At 39.8% G+C, this 17,495-nt stretch overlaps 1 protein-coding gene across 6 annotated transcripts in view; it reads left to right on the top strand.

Moving 5' to 3' along the window:
• ST7 (suppression of tumorigenicity 7) overlaps positions 1-17,495 on the top strand; it is a 155,804-nt gene that overhangs the window by 98,666 nt on the left and 39,643 nt on the right. For all 6 annotated transcript variants that reach the window (XM_087764673.1, XM_087764674.1, XM_087764675.1 and 3 more), the window contains 4 exons: positions 460-575; positions 1,695-1,770; positions 4,131-4,285; positions 7,558-7,655. In XM_087764673.1, coding sequence (XP_087620799.1) covers positions 460-575; positions 1,695-1,770; positions 4,131-4,285; positions 7,558-7,655 — 445 coding nt within the window. The remainder of the gene's footprint in view (positions 1-459; positions 576-1,694; positions 1,771-4,130; positions 4,286-7,557; positions 7,656-17,495) is intronic.

Below are 17,495 nucleotides of genomic sequence, written 5' to 3'. Positions count from 1 at the left end.
TGCTCATGCCAGGTTTTTCTGTTACTTGTAAAATGTTTCTGAATGAAAAGGAACTTAAAGTCATGGTCAAGCACTTGTTATTTGTGCAATTTTTGATGATCTTATAAAAAAAAAGGAAAACCTAAGTGCAGTGTAGCTGGTACTGTGAATAGAGTAATTCTGTTCAAATCAGTTATAGAAAACAACCTAATGAATTATGTCTAGGTTTCATGTAGTCTTAATGTTTGAATATGTGTGTTACCGATTTCCAGCGTGTACTTTCCAACATCCTCATTAGCTTAAGTTCAACTACTGTTGCTCCATCACAGTACAGTGAAATGCAGTGTATGTTGGTTAAGAGATTGACTGGGTGAACTTAGTAGGCTATGTCCATCTCTAATGCCTAGGATTCTTTTCTAGATTCATTTTGCCGAATGTGACCTCATTAACCAAAATGTCTCTTTGTTGGCATGTTTGCAGGTATACATGGGTAACAGGGAGAGAACCTTTGACTTACTACGATATGAATCTTTCAGCACAGGACCATCAGACATTCTTTACATGTGACACAGATCATTTGCGGCCTGCAGACGCTAGTAAGAGACCTTGTGAACAGCTGTTTTTGCTAATAGGTTAATGATTGTTTTAAACTGATGCAAGAAAAATGCAGTCAGACATCAGTTCTCTTGGATAGATAAGGAAAGGCAGAAGTCTGATTGTGCCCGGAAAGCTGTTGCTGTTGGATTCTAGATCTGAACAAGTATCTATATACGTATAAACTATCTAATTTGTGTCACTATTTTTGTTCTACTTTCTTGCTGAAGTCATTCAAGGACCAGTTGCAAGTGTAAAGACTTATTTTTTCCTCCTGTTTCTTGCAGTGGCTTCAAACATGTATAGCTTAATTTGCCTCCAACTGCAGTGTAGTATGTTGAGTTACATTATCCAGGACCCATTTAGTCTACGCTGACAGAAGAGAGAGAGCTTATGTAAAACTTGAGTCCTGTGTTTCATTCCCTGATGTAGTTAGAAGCTCTGTAAAAAATGGGAACAACACATTTACAACTGGATTTGATGTAAGCAGCTTTAGTTGTATTAAGCCTTTACTGTTAAGTCCACGTGCGGTTCTGCTAAAAATGTGTCGCAATGATTTTGATCATCAGAATTTGCCTCTGAAGAGACAAATCTTCTTTGTCTCTTGGGAAAGGAGAGATACTGACAGTTGGGCGCTTCATTCTGAGGGCATAATTACAAGGGAAAACGTAGTGTGCTTTTTTGACACACGATAAACATGAATCCTATTTTCTGAACTCAGTGGGCCAATTATGAGGTGGTCTGATTGGCCTGGATGTTGTTTCCATTTAACATTCACCTAAAGCAACAGCACAGTAAGGAACTAGAGTGAGAATCCCAGCTACCCGTGTATTCTTTTGTGCCCTGTGGAATCTACTTCCCCAAGAGGAAAAAGCTGCTTATCACCTCTGTATGTGACAGTGCAGATGGCATGATGTTTAATTAAATGAAAGAATAGAGCTGAGTATTTGGGACAAAAGCTCATGTTGATTATGTATCTTCTGAGTGATCACTGAGCTCTTTGAAATGCTCTGGAGTGAGTCAGGCTGGGAGCAATAAATTCTGTTGTTATAATGCAGTAGATTCTCCTTGTTAACACTGTAATGACTGATATGCCCCTGTTCTGCTTTTTTATTGAATAGTAATGCAAAAAGCCTGGAGAGAGAGAAATCCCCAAGCCCGAATTTCTGCAGCACATGAAGCTTTGGAATTGAATGAGTGAGTGACAACAACATTAACATTTATTTCCTGTCATTTAAAAATCCATTTGATGATGGCTTAAGGCAAGGGGTTTGCTGCAGTAATTTTTAACCATGATTACAGGCCTGTCACAGGAAGGCCTACAGTGGGAGGAAAAAAGCATAGCTGCATGTTGTGCTAGCTGCCCAGAAGATCCTTAGGGCAGTGATGACAATGGGAGTCTTCCCACTGATGTCAGTGGGCTTTGGATCAACACAGTGAAGTGTTAATTAGATTGCCTCCTGATGAGCATATGAAATATGCATTTATGGGATGGAGAGTTCCCTTTTGGATTTCTCAGTCGTCCTGAACAGAGGCAAGAAAGAAGGGACTCATAAACACCTTCTGAAATATTCATTTCATAATGTGAGAGAATATGATGTAATTTTCTGGGACTTTCGGTCTTTGAGACCATTCTTTGTTTTCTCAATGAGAAGTGTAGTATTCTGAGATCCCACAATAAACTCAATGCTGCGATGCTTTACTGGCATGGCAAACTGCATAAATGTTGCCAAAGTGCATGAAGTGGAGAGAGTCCCTTAGGTTGCTGTCAGAGATTACTGCATTCTAGAATTCCATAAACTGGTGCCTTACAGATTGTCCTTCGTGTGTTTCATCAGAAGAAGAAAAAGAATTGTTTGTTCCTGGACAGCAGTTTAACTGAGGGAGCACGTAGCATAAAAGGCTTTTGCAGAAGTGAGCTATAAGCCTATCCTGTTCTGCTTGTATGTCACAGAATCACAGAATGGCTGAGGTTGGCAGGGACCTCTGAAGGTCATCTGGTTCAACTCCCCTTCTCAAGCAGGGCCACCTACAGCACGCTGCACAGGACCATGTCCAGACGGCTTTTGAGTATCTCCAAGGAGGGAGGCTCCACAACTTCCCTGGACAACCTGTGCCGTGCTCAGTCACCCTTACAGTAAAAAAAAGTGTTGCTTGATGTTCAGACAGAGCCTCCTGTGTTTCAGTTTGTGCCCGTTGCCTCTGGTCCTGTCACTGGGCACCACTAGAAAGAGCCTGGCTCCGTCCTCTTTGCGCCCTACCTTCAGGTATTTACAAACATTGATGAGATCTCCCCTGAGCCTTCTCTTCTCCAGGCTGAACAGTCCCAGCTTACAGCTTTTCCTTATATGTGAGATGCTCCCATCTCTTAGCCATCTTCATGGCTCTTCTCTGGACTCTATCCAGAACGTCCATGTCCCTCTTGTACTGAGGAGCCCAGAACTGGACACAGCACTCCAGGTGTGGCCTCACCAGTGCTGGGTAGAGGAGAAGGATGACCTCCCTTAACCTGCTGGCAACGCTCTTCCTAATGCAGCTCAGGATACCGTTAGCCTTCTTAGCGGCAAAGGCGCATTGCTGGCTCATGTTCAACTTGGTGTCCACCAGGACCCTCAAGTCCTTTTCTGCCAAGCTGCTTTCCAGCTGGGTGGCCCACAGCCAGTACTGGTGCCTGGAATCTCATTTTCACCCGGACCTGTTGTTTCCTGTTCCTCAGCTGATGACTCTTTGTGAAATGCAACTAGAGGCAGCTGCAGCCTGATTCTGTTCTATATAAAGAAGAATCTTATCAGCAGTGTGCTTTGGATCGGAAAGAAGTCAACAGGCTATGTCCCACCTAACTTCAGCTGCTAAAAATGTGGCCATCGAGTTTCAAGTAGTTGTCTGGGCTCCTTCTATAGTCAATAAGAGAGGCACCTCCATTCAGCCGTTCACCCTATTCTTAGAGAGATGTTTAAACACGTGAAATTAATGGCTGTGTGAAGATGCTCCTTGATGGAGGTAGAGGGGCACAGATAGTTAAGAGATCTAAATTAGACAGCTAAAAGCTGGATGAGGTGACTCCCACAATACATTTCACCTTTCTGTGTATTCCTAAAGCTGCTTTCCTGATTTTGGAGGTTTGTTTTTGTTTTTTAATCTCTACAATTACATTCATAATCTGTTCTTTGCATATGACAAGTCTATTAATTCTCTTAATACCATTACAGTAATGGAGACATTTTGTGTTAAAACAATAGTGCATAAAACTAGTCTTGGTTTCCAGAAGGAGTTTTAGTGATGTAGGCCATGATTGCTTAGTGAGACAGTACTTTACTTTCTGGAGCAGTTGTCAGTAGGTTTAGTCAAGTGGCTGAGTGATACGTGATACAGTACCTACAAATGAAAGTCGTGATCTGGTTGCCAGAATATTTATTCATCAGAATAGTTCATCAGGAAGGTATATGAACAAAACTCCATTGCCTCTGTATTTGGTACATCCTTGCTAGTCTGCATGTCTTTGTATACCTTTTACTTCATGCAACTTTCTCATGGTTTTTCCTCTGATATTTTTGCAGGTGTGCTACTGCCTATATTCTCTTGGCCGAAGAGGAAGCAACAACGATTGTAGAAGCAGAGAAGCTGTTCAAGCAAGCTCTAAAAGCCGGAGAGGGCTGTTACAGGCGCAGTCAGCAGTTACAGCACCATGGTGCGCAGTATGAAGCCCAACACAGTAAGTTTCTTTGGAGGGAATAGCTGTTTCTAAAGAGAGAGAAATTCCAGAGAGTTCTTTGGGTTTTGTTTTTTTTTTCCCCCCTCTCAGAACTATGTACTCAGTATTTAACATTGGCTGGAATATGGCCCTAGAGTCAGACTATTCTGTTTCAGTGTTTTTGCTTGATTCTGTTGCTGAGCTAGCAATGCTTGGGTTACAGATGGACCTTTTCTTTGTCGTGGCAGAAAATATGTAGCATGTACTTAACAGGAAAGAAAAGGTAGAACAGCCAAAAGAGATCGGATATTCAGAGAATGCTGGACACTGTTTTAGGAAGTTGCACTGAAGTGCCTTTAGCCGTTTTGAAAACACGGGCTCATGTTGTGAAAAGGCAGTGAAGAGTGATGGAAACAGGAGTGACGTGATGCTTTGCCAGCTTTTTTCCATCAGCTGTGAGGGTAAATACGTACATTGTTCTGTGTAAAAGTTAATGAGACCCATTAACCAGTGTGACATTTGGAAAGTTAGTTGCATACATTAAGAAAGGTCACAGAAACAGAAAAATTAACAACTGGAATAATGCAGTGCTCTAATTGAAAGTCTAGATTGTTATTTTTTTTAAAATTTTGAATAAGCAGACTTAGCTGCTGGGCTGATATTTATTAGATGCTTCTTAAACCGAAAAAAATACATGAGGGTTCACTGCCAGCAAATGAACAAAAAGATAAACAGTCTAGGTTATTTCTAGTCTACAATGCATACCTCAGGCAAAAATAATACCAATTAATTATGTAAGTACAAGCACTAACATACTTCGGACATCTTTGGGTTTCTCAGGACCTGAATTCACAGCCTCTGGCTATCTCACGTAATTTGAAGATTGCTGATAAAAATTGTACACAGTGAAATTGTCTGTGATCTCTGGTTTCAAAAGTGTACACAAGTCTATACCTGAAAACCTGAGGTTTTATAAAGCTTGGGGGTAGTATTTTAAACATTTGTTGGTTATAAAATGATATTTAGGATGATTTGCTTATTTTTGGAGAAAATAAAAATATAGAGCAGTTGAGCACTTGAAGCAATTTTCAGGCTCTAGCAGGCTTACAGTTGTCTATGAAACCTTAATTTGTGCACTCAATCCATCCTGAGTGCAGAAAATGACAGCAGTTCTGTGAAAAATACACAATAAGAGTAATTAAACAATGTCACAATGCTTATGTGCAAGATAACCTGGTTAAGTTTGTGCGGGCAAATATAAGTATGGTATTTTTGTTAACCTGTGTGTGCTAGATGGCTACTGTCATCGTCAAATTTGACACCGTGAACCTTCAGTATTACAGCAGAGGAAGCAACCAGTTGAATTGCAAAATTAAGTGCATTGCCACAGAGCGGGTGGGGCTGAAAAGTGACTGCCAGCTCTGACCGTGGCTTCAGGAGGAGCTTAAGGAGGGGCTAGATCATCGCACTGCTCTATACCACCCAGGCTCCCCTTAATAATGTCAGTGTGCACCCACAGGAGTTAGAAAAGTTGCAGCACCAGGCGGTGCCTTGGACACAGGGGCTTCAAGCAGGATTGTCTTGATTATATGCTGGACTTCTGCATGATTTACAAAGGTGGAGAGCTCAGATCTCTCTAGAGACGAAGGACCATGGACAGATGTGTTGCAGTTGCTCCATGGTTCTGAGATGTTTGTCATTCCATTTCTGGTCCTTGAAGTTGACTTTGGGATGAAAAATGGGCATTTCATCTTTTACAGGTGAAAAACACTATGTAATTTCTTAAACAACAGCATATTGCTCTATATTTCTGTTTATTCATGTGTTCCATCTCCTTCATACAATATTTTATGTTAGACCATGAATTTTAAGAGTAAATAATGACTTTGAGTATCCAACTTAACCTCTTTCAAAACGTGCTAATTTATAGAAAGTGCGGGCAATCTTCTCTTGAAGATGGCTCATGTTAGTCACCCCAAATCAGTAGTCACCTCAGAAAATTTTGGCCTGAAAGGTCATCTTGATTTCATAATAAGTAAATGCCTTTTGATCATTTCTTCTGAAAAGAAGCTTGGCCTGAAATGTATACGTCTTAGTAACACCACCTGTTGCAACAGATGTAACTAATAAATTGTTTATTAAATATATAGGTATCAATACAGAGATAAGGAATTACATAATATAAAATACAGCTAAAGAAATTCCCTCCCTCCCTTATTTATTTTTTCTTTTAAAGTCGGACCTTTCAACCTGCTGCTTAATCTATCCAAAAATTGTACTCACAACTTTTTAATTTGTAGGTACCTGGAATGTTTTCAGTGCGCATCTTGTTCTTATTGTGAAAGACTTGAAAATGTTAGGAACAGACTAAAATCTTTACAGGCTGCATACTATACACAAAGATAATTTGTAGCAGGTGTCTTATATTTTCATGATACAGTAATTTTATAGATGATTAGCTGTCCGCTCATTTCCTGTTGGTCCAGAAGCATGTGAAGAGTTCACATTGGAATTATAGGGAAGAGAATGAGGAAATGAAAGGAGTAAGAATTCTCTAAGAGAATAATTATTGCAGCTGTTTATTTTCGGTCATCTTTGCTGTTAGGGCATCTTCCAGCACATAGGACTGTCATATCTGAAACATGTTAATTTGCCTTCAGTAATTAGCGGTGTGAGGAATTTGAAGGTGATAACTGGGTAACAAGTAAAAGCTCTCTGTAAACTGGAAGTTCAGGGTATACTTCTTTTCTTCTAATCATTAAAGGAAAAGACTGTTAGAGGATGAGGATTTGTTTGCTATGTCTCCTATTAATAAGCATGTACATAACTTACAAAAAAGGCAGGATATAACATGCATTTTCATGGATGCTCTTGTCTTAACCATGTATATGAATTGGTAAATAATTTAATGCTCTGTGTGTGACCACAGAGTTTTGTGGCAATGTTAACTTCATAGGGGTTCTCCTTGCCTCACTTGGTTACGTGATGGTCTATACCCTATACTGTTCTTTGGACCCTCAGATCTGCTTATGTTTCATAGGTGTAAGGCCAACCCATGGGTCTTTATTTATACCACTGTATATCTGGAGTAATTCCACTGATTTCAGTGATGTTATGCCACATCAAATCAGCAGAATTTGGTAATTTTTTTATTAGAATTATTGTGAAAACATTGATGATAGTGAATAACAAAAAATGCCAAGAAAATTATGTTTCCTTTTGTGTTGGAATATTAAATGAAGCTTTGTTTTATCTTTTTTATCTTAATGCTGTTTCTTTTTTCTCTTATACAGGAAGGGACACCAATGTGTTAGTTTATATTAAGAGGAGGCTGGCAATGTGTGCAAGAAAGCTGGGAAGGACCAGGGAAGCAGTGAAAATGATGAGAGATGTGAGTTTGGATTTGTTTTCGCATGTGATACTTAAGACAATAGTAGCATAGAAATGATATGCATTTGCTTACAAGTTAGCATCCATTCCTGCTGCATGCAGCACTGCTGATAGTCATTTTGTATGTGTAATGTACATAAAGATGAAGTTAAGAGATCATTTACAAGGTTGCAAAAGCAACACTATGAAATCATAAAATACCAGATGGACGGTTGCCTATACAGACTGAATTTCCCATCCTGGTACTGTGGAACGGAGTGCAGTCTTTAATTATTTGATCATGAGGTTACATAACATTTTTTCTGAAGCATGTAATGAATGCCGCTAACTTAATAAACAGGGCTCAAGTATTCTGTTTCCTCCTTGCAAAGTTGCAGTTTGGCTCCATGCATTGTTTACGTCACACTATTCAGAGCTGAGGACAGTGTTATTTATTCATGCAAAACCTATTACTGAGAAGTCAGAACAACATAATCTATAATGAACTGATTTCCCTCTGAGACAGGGGATGATTATATCCCTGTTTTGTAGGCAGGAGAGCTACCAATGGTAGTCATAAGTCAGTAAGCTACAAAGCTACAAATTTGGAACACCGAAGAGTAGCTATTTTGGGGATGGCAGGAGGGGCAGCTGTCCACATAAGGCACTGTATATGTTTCAAGTGTGTAAAATGCCCAAGTTTAGAAATAGCTGCAAATGCCCAGCATTTCTTCATGTGACATCCCCTGGATGCAGATTAGGAACACAATTCTCTGAGGAGGTGACGTGCTTCACCCGAGGTATCAGGTCTGTGACAGAAGGAGGAATGGAGCCCTAGAGCTCTGGGCAGATGATGGTAAAACTGCTTACCAGTTTCCCGTGTTCTCCTTTCTTACACTTCATTTTCCAGCTCCCACGAAAGTGAGGTAGAGGTGAATCTGGCAAGATACAGAGTTCTGCAAGTTAAGCTGAAGGACCTAAATTTTAAATGCACAAAATGGAATCCCAGACCAGAATGAAGCACCTGTAAAGTGTGCTTTAGGCAGCTCAGATGAATGATCCCAAAACCTGCCTAGTGGAAAGGGAAATTCTTGCTGCAAGTCAGTGGGAATTTTAATGTAAAAAGGCAAGTGACTTTCTCTGGAGCTTAGGCACTTGCATCAAAGGCAGTAGGGCAAGTATGTCTGCCAGCTTGGAATCCAGCACCCAGCATCTTCTCCTGGAATGGGGGCAGTCAGGAATGTTTTTTGAAAACATTGAGCAGAGTACACTGTAATGATGCAGGTCCTCATCCTAAATAATCTACCAGATGGCAAGTGGTAAGTAACTTTGTTTCCTGTCTCTAGCTGGGGTTTTTCAGGCACACAACTCTCACTCCCCAGAATCACTAGGCTCCCAGGCAGAGGTGTTGAAAAAGAGCTTGCCAAAAACCCAGCCATTGTACAGCTAGGAGTGTAAGAAAGAGGAACGAGGAAGAAAGACCTGGTTTTGCAGTCTTGTGGTCAGCTGGGAGAATGTTGATTTCAAAAACGGTGTTTTCAGTCCAGTCAGCTCCACTGGTTCTTCATGAATTTTGTTACACAGACACTCTGGGACAAATACTGAAATGTTTGGGAACAAACATTGGAATTTTAAGTTCTGGCATTAATATACAAGAAAGATACAATTTTGAATTTCACATTCAGATGTCACACATCATAATTATGGCAACTTCTGGAGCTTACTGTGGCCTGCTGAATGTGTTTTGTGATTTGTAGATGGGGCTATGTGAAACAGATACTCTGTGAAGCCTCCTTCTGCTGATGTCAATATGTATGGTTAATTGTGTATGCAGAGCACTGGATTCAGGGACTTGGGTGGACCATCTAGTCCAAGGTTTCTTATGCAAAGCGAGACCCAGAATGCTTTGATTGTAACGAATGGCTTGTTCTGTCACTAGAGAGAAAATTGTGTGTTGTTGAAGTTAAGTCCAATGTGGATCTCGAAAAGCAACAATGACAGAGAAACCCAAAGTCATCATTTGTCAGACACTTGAAGGATGGAAAACTTTCTCCTCAATAGAAACGTTTTGCTAAAATGAAAGGACTGGATGCAAGACAAAGGAGATATAAAGATAGAATTCCATCTCCTAGAGCTTCAACTCAGATCAATGCATTCTGTATTTTTCCACATAGAGACATTGAGCCAAATCCTCAGAACTGAATTTAGATGCCTCTAGAGCTCTTCGTTGTGAGCAAGCAGAGCTGAGAATTAGCAGGTCCCTAGATGAAATATAAAAGCAGCGGGATCTGTAGGTCACAACTCCAGTACACTGGGAGCAAGAGTAGGGTCAAGTCAGCTTTGCAGATGCTTTTCTTAGACTGACTTGGAGCTACTTACTTCTGATGAATGCATATCCTCCATTTCTTCATAGAAGACATAAATAATATACTTACGAAGAAGTTTGAAGAACATGAATGTGTCATTGAAGGTTTCTGTGTGATTGATGAGGGAGGAGATGAATTTATTCACCCTAAAAAGAATATGAAGAATATGTTGGCTGGGGACTGCTGAATCTAGCATCAGGGGACAGAGGGCGGAGGCCCTGTTTGTGTTTGAAAGATTGAAAACAGATTTCTCAAGACATGGAACATGATGGAAATGAAGTGTTAAGAGGTTCATGACACCATCTGGGAAATATGATTGGGATGTAGTGAGTCTTTACCACTTTGAAAAAATAAAATATTTGAGAGTGTTTAATTCATTGCATATATGAGGCCATCTTGAGGACATTACTGATGGATTAGATTGTCTTACTTGAATTTTATGTAAGAAAAGACTGAGATCCTGCTTAAAACACCTTAATGGAAAGAAAATGAGTTGTTGGTGACTTAAATAAGATTTTGATTTTATGCTTATATACACTGCTGATAGGAAAATCATATTCTTGAATATTATATTGAAGATACTTAAAATGAGTTTTTTTAAAACTGTTTAAAAACCTGTTTGAAAACGGGGGGTTTAGTTTAAAAAAATTGGGTAGGGATTTGTGTTGCTTCTGTGATTGATTTTGAGATAGTATTTTGTTGCTGGCTTTGTTGCTTGGATGTCATTCATTTAGCTGAGTTGAATTAATGAGAATTACGAACCTGTAATTTTCATGGAAGCATGTAATTGAATCATACATAGGAGTTGCTTTTGCTTGTGTTTCTGATGATAATTATTTACTATATTTTTGCTATAGAAACCAGCAGCTGCCACTATTTGTATATATTGAGTTAACTTATGATCTCATTTTGATTAGTGTATTGTTGGAATAACTCCAGTCTAGTCAACAGACTTATTCCAGTTTTATTCCTCTTTATACAGAGCATGATAGGGTCTGCGAGGGAACTAGATCTCTTTTACTGTCCCTGAGGAGGCAGTCTACAGTGCTGGTTGTTGTATTGGTTGTGCTGATTATGTTAGGAGGATTTAAACCAGTGTGTTCTAAATGACATTGGAAAATTTGGTATGTGCAGAGGTGAAAGGCCTTAATGGTGGCTGTGGGGAATCTACATGGCCCTTCACGTTGAATTGTCAGTGCAAGCCCAGTAGCTACATGCTGGTGAGCAAGGGTAGCTTTTTGTACTAGCTGCTCTCCTTCTGCTCTTTGCCAATTCCCTCTGTCCTGGTTTCAGCTGGGATAGAGTTAATTTTCTTCCTAGTAGCTGGTATAGTGCTGTGTTTTGGATTTAGTATGAGAATAATGTTGATAACACACTGATGTTTTAATTGTTGCTAAGTAGTGCTTACACTAAGTCAAGGACTTTTCAGCTTCTCATGCTCTATTGACTGAAAAGGCTGGAGAGGCAGAAGAAGCTGGGAGGGGGCACAGCCAGGACAGCTGACCCAGACTGGCCAAAGGGCTATGCCATACCGTATGGCGTCATGCTCAGTATGTAAACTGGGGGAAAGCTGGCCGGGGGCTGCTGCTCAGGGACTGGCTGGGCATCGGTCAGCAGGTGGGGAGCAATTGCATCATGCATCACTTGCTTTGTATATTCTTTCATCACTATTATTATTACTACTACTATTTTACTTTATTTTATTTCAATTATTAAACTGTTCTTATTTCAACCCATGAGGTTTTTCTTACTTTTACCTTCCAATTCTCTCCCCCATCCCACTGGGGAGGAGTGAATGAGCGGCTGTGTGGTGCTCAATTGCCGCCTGGGGTTAAACCATGACACCCTCACCATTACAATGGAAGAAAACAGAAGTGTGCTGGGTTTGTGTTTCATATTTTTGAATTATTAAAAAGAGAGAGGATGTGGAGGGTATGCAAAGGCACTTCTCTCTGTACTTTGTGGGTGACTGGATCAGTGACTGCGCTACTGAATTCAGGAGCAGACCGACATGGTATTTCCCTTGGGTGGGTCACTGGAGTATCCAGGTGAAAATGTACCGTGCAAGAAAGAGAATTGTCAAATTAATTGAGCCTCTTGGGATTGTTCTGGAGAACATTTGGACTGTGGAACAAGCTTTCATCGAAGGGTGATGTACGTTTAGGAAAGAGAAGGGTGGCAGGCAGAAGGCATGCTAGTGGACGAAGTGAACAGAAGCTCTTAATTGTTTCGTCCTTCAGAAAAAAGATGAAAGAAACTCATTTTAGAGTGTCTTTATCTCCTACCCCATGGCCCTGCGCTCCCCTGAAGACTGCTTTGTAGTCTTAAGAAGTATATGTTTCTGAGGCACAGTGGAATTGCAACTTGCCCCATGCTTTTCAGCTTTGTTTAGAAACAAGTGAGGTTTAGGGACAGAAGAGACTCTCCAGGTCTTTCCTCAGCTCTGGAGAAGGATAGAAACCAAAACATTTTTGAAGGGTCAGAAAAGTACATTTTAGTTCTGAGATCAGTCATATCTGCTGAGAAATTACTCTTCAGATCACAGTAAAGGACCTAGAAGTCTACTTTTATGTACCTACCTCTGAGAATCTTGCTGAGGATATTTCAGTTGAATGTGTTTGTGTGTTCATCTTGGTGCCCACCTGCAGTCTCTAAATGTGTATTTTATGCCACAGGAGACACTAAGGAATTATCAGTACCTAAGCAGCTTGTATTGTTAGAGTGCCGCGTGCTTATCAATGGGTCGCATGGTAAGTTATTTAAACAGTCAGGCTGCCCTGAGCATTTAAAATGGTTTAAGAGGTTATGTCACTTGAAGGCTTCAAAAGGTTACTAAACCATACTAAAACCATTTTAATGATATGGGTAGGTTGGGGTTTTTTATGACATATTTAATAACATATTAGTGATTTTTGTTGGTATGATGGTTCTGCAAATCTAGCATACTTTCTTGGCAACCTCTCTTGCTGGCTTTGAATTAGGTTTTCTGTTCAGTATTCTCTGGAATTCTGTGTTCGTATATGCATTGCTGATTTGCTCTCGGGCAATGGGAATACATAGCCGGGATAGTGTTCTGCACCTTGAATTATCAAGCTGTGTGAAAGAAAGAGAGTACTAATTGCTAATAAAGATGTTATAATCCCTAGCAACTTAACAACACAACTTCTGCAGCTACTTGCATCTGCAGCTACTGTCTGTCTCTCGCAAGTACTTTGGTGCTTGAGGCAAGGATTAGGGAATCAGATTCTTTGGCTTGTGTTACACAGGTCAGGTTAAGCAGGCTGCTCTGCCTTGAGTGGGATTCTAGCTTTATTAACATCTGTAGCAGTTATTTAAAGTACCATTTATTAAGATTTGAAGGAAAAGTACTCTTGGTTAAATGAGACCAAGAGTTATTTCATAAATTTTAGAAGAATGCTGCAGTCGTGAATGGTGACATTTACGAATCTCTACCACAGAGTAGTATCTTCATTTAATTCTTCTGGCACACAAACACTGCAATGATAGCAAGCGATAAATCCTGATTTTAACATTTCCATATGTCTGTATGTTAAAAATGTGGTTTGTTTTGTCATAGATTCACATGTTACTGGCAAGTGGGAGGGGTGGGTTGGAACATCCCTCATTTGAATGGGCTGTTAAACAAAATGGAGACTCCTGTGATTCCCCTGATGGTGTTTATCCCTTCCCTTTACTTACATGCGACTCAGGCCCCTCACTTTTTGTCATGGCTGTGATCCTGTGCAAAACCCTCAAAACCTAGAAATTTGGTGACTACTACCTAAACCCAATAATAATGTTTCTCATATAGATTATGGGTTTCCAGCATTTTGATTGTATTAAGATAGAATGTAGTCTTAGAATATAGTCACATAGTCTTGGTAGGAGCCCTAGTAACTTGGACTCCTTTTTGTCTGCCCCCTTGCATCACTCCATGTTCAGGGGCTTTGTATTGTCCTTGAATTCTGCTTTTCCATCTCTCTGAAATCTCCTAGCCCATTTTTGAGCTACTAGATCATTTCCTCACTTTAATTTCATTTAAAAATCTACTTTAAAAATAAGGCAGAGTTTCTGCAAAAAGTACTTTGGGGTAATGCAAATAAAGGAATGTTTTTGAAGAGGGCTATGAGTAATGACTTTATTTTCATGCTTTATAAAGTTACTAATCTGTGGTGTAACAAACATTATTTTATCACTATTACTACTTTTACATTATGTGATTGTTTAGTAGTAAATGTACATCTGGAACAAATTGCGCTCTTCTGGTTTCATGCCACATCTGCCTTTAAAATTCTCTTTATTCCTGAAATAGGTGCATTTTTACAACACAGTCCAAATAACAGCATTTTCTTAATTATATTGCTTAAAGAACTCAAGTCATACTCTGAAGGCTTTAATCCTCCAATTAAGAGAGAACATAAAGATTGCATGTTCTAACATATTTCCTTAGAGTTTGCATACTTGGTAAGATATTTTTGGCTTTATTGATTCATTGTTAATCCTACATTGAAGAGAAGTCATATTATCTATGAATATTGTGGGGCACTAGGACTAAACTCGCATTTGCCAAATTAAAAATGGCATGTCAGCAAATTTTATACCTGTGCCATCCCACAGTTAGCGTAAACTGGATCCGGGTCTCTCTTCTGACACTCTGAAGTTCAACTATTACATGACATGTCGAATTCCCTGAATTCCACACGTGGATGAAAATATGTGGATCCTACTGCTAATCGTTTCCAAGCTCCAAAAGAGCAGGATCTGGCAGATTTGGCTTCTTAGCTTCTATCCTCTCTGAGCTGTAAAAGAGTAACTGTGGAGCTGCTTCCAAACAAAACAGTGATCATTTGCCAAAAGGAATATAGTGCACAGAGAAGTGCATTAAACGACAGAATCCTACTTTTGCTGTAATTAAGTAGAACTTGAATTCAGGTAGATCCAGTGTATTTCAGATCATTTTCCAACTCTGAGAGCTATGAGACTGTTTACATCACGTGAATCCCACTCACAATGAGACCGCGCTGGAATGAGTTGCACTTTTAGGACCAGGAGTTGGCCTAATTTTTAAGCATCTGACATTGTTAACAGAGCCTTTTTGTGTGCTAGCCTTAGTCTGCTGACAATGTTTCTTCCCTTCTGTCCTTGCCAGGTGAGCTGGCCAGGAGGAAAACTTAAGGATTAGTGTATCTTATTAGACATCAGAGAGTCAACGTGGAGTGACATGTTGCAAATGCCTCAAGCCCAGGGTAAGCTTCAGTCAGAGCTTAGACATATGAAAGCTCAGCTGTAGACAATGAAGCCCACAGAAGTGGAGGTTTCTGTTTTTCTACTCAGAAATGGCGTGGAGTTCTGCCTTTTCTGCCTTGTTCGGTTAACAGTTCTTACACTTTACAAGTCAGATACAAGAAAGCAGCTTATGCAAAGTGCTCGTGAAAATAACAGTGTTATCCATACTGTGTGCTTGATGCTTCACTGGTGGTGGCAGTTGCACCTGGAAGATGGCAGCCTCAGTCATTCCTCTTTTAGGAGACCGATTTTACCATTTTGGATACCCACTGTGGGAACAGATACACTAGGAATTAAGGTTGTAACAGTTTCACTGTTTACATTGAATTTCTCTTGTTTGCTTGTTGTTGTTGTTTCTTTATTTTAAGCTGAATTCAGTTTCCATATTTATGAATGCATTCAATTGAATACATTGATCTAAAAATGTTTTTGTTTGTTTGAGAAGATAAAAGCAGCAAAGAATAGTTGCATGCACTGCCCGTAAAATATGTGACCATGCATACAGCCATAATGCAAATGGAGAATAAATGTGTCAACACCAGGTTATATGTAAGATCATTCATTTATCCACCTCTGTATTCCCTTGAGTCCCATGGTCTAGTCGTAGGCATAAACTGTAGCTTAGAGCTGTTTTCTACACAAATGATGTATCACAGCTAATTGATGCATGATGTTAATGTCATCACAGGGAGAATAACGGATGCAACAGTTAAAGCTGCATTCCTTGAAAACGTTTCAAAAATTAGATCTAAATGAGAAAATGCTGATGACTGAAATATTCTCAGGGAAAGGAGTCCTCTTCATTAAACTGTTCTGGGAGATAAAACTTCTTCCTCATCCAATAAATCAGATGTGGATTTCCTTGTCTTGTAAAGCATTTTTTGTGATCATCACATTTTCATATCTGTCACAAAATCATTGAACCTACGCCCCGCAATATGGATTGGGGTGAGTCTGGAAATACGGCCCTCCCAGGACTAGTGATATCTGATTGTGTCAGACTTATTTCCAGAATTTTTCTGTGAACTTATACTTCCAAAATATTATCTATCTAAAAAATTAAAAATTATTCATTATCTGCGAAAGCTAGCATTTCTTTATATTTGCAGTATACCTAATGAATCTTTCAATGAAAAGCAATTTCACTTTCTACATGTGTGTCTATTTCCCCCCAAGCATGCAGAGCAGTTAGAACAGAATATGGGCTAACCCAGCCCCAGGTCTGACTTTCATCACTAGAAAGTGTTTTGACCAATAAAAGTTCAAAGTAAAATCCTTGTGAACATAGACTGGGTATAATATGTTCAATAGCTGTTTGAACATCCTTATATTGTAAGGGAATATGTTCATAGCCATGTGGTGTCTGTTTTCATATGCTATGAAAATAAGCTTCACTCAGTGGAGCACAGCTCTTTTATACTGCTTGAGAAACCAACTAACTGGAATTTTACAATGAAACTCTTAGTCCTAACTAGTGTTTATGTAAAAGAGCTGTAGCGGCTTTGGTGAGAAATCTTGAGTGCTGAATTTGATGACAGTCTCTTGAGATATTAAGGTGTGGAGAAAGATGATAATGGAGCCTTTGTCTTTTCTTTAAGTGCAGTGCTTGCAACTCAAAACATTTGTCAGGTTATAGTAAAAACGTGAAGAGAAGTAAAATTGGTAAGTCAACAATTTGGCAAATGCTAGTCTGTAACTTCACAGAAAATAAATCTTTGGGTGGAAAGGGAGGTCTGTGCCTCTTAAACTAGAGTCCAGATTAGAGCTCGATGCTGTACAGGTCTGGGGAACTCAAGGGTGCGTTCTTCATCTCATGTTCAGGGATAACATGCCCATCTTTAAATCTCTGTGTGGAGTATGAGCCAGCCTCCCTCTCATCTGCTAGGGAGGAGAGGGGAGCAGGCTCACGGGCCGCTCTCCGTTGCTCCTCAGCATGACGCAGTATTTGGCCTGCCCTGACCATCCAGCAGGCCTATGTTGCAGCCTTTGTGGCTTTTTTTTTTTCTTCCCCAGTGTTTGCTTTCACTATGAGGCCTAAATGATGACCTGTCATAATATTCTTCCATCTAAGTGGCTTTACTTCCTGGGAAGTTTCTCAAAAACCAAATTTTTACTGTGACTGAAAAGTATTTGCAGTGAAAACTATATACATCCTGAGACGACAGAGAAATGAGTTCATGTCCTCTCTTCTTTTTTTTAATAGCAAACGT

This window comes from Nipponia nippon, unplaced genomic scaffold (genome assembly GCF_047370975.1).
Source record: "Nipponia nippon isolate SJK-2023a ecotype South Korea unplaced genomic scaffold, ASM4737097v1 scaffold_3, whole genome shotgun sequence".
Taxonomy (NCBI): Eukaryota; Metazoa; Chordata; class Aves; order Pelecaniformes; family Threskiornithidae; genus Nipponia; species Nipponia nippon.
This window is presented reverse-complemented; position numbering and strand designations above follow the sequence as displayed.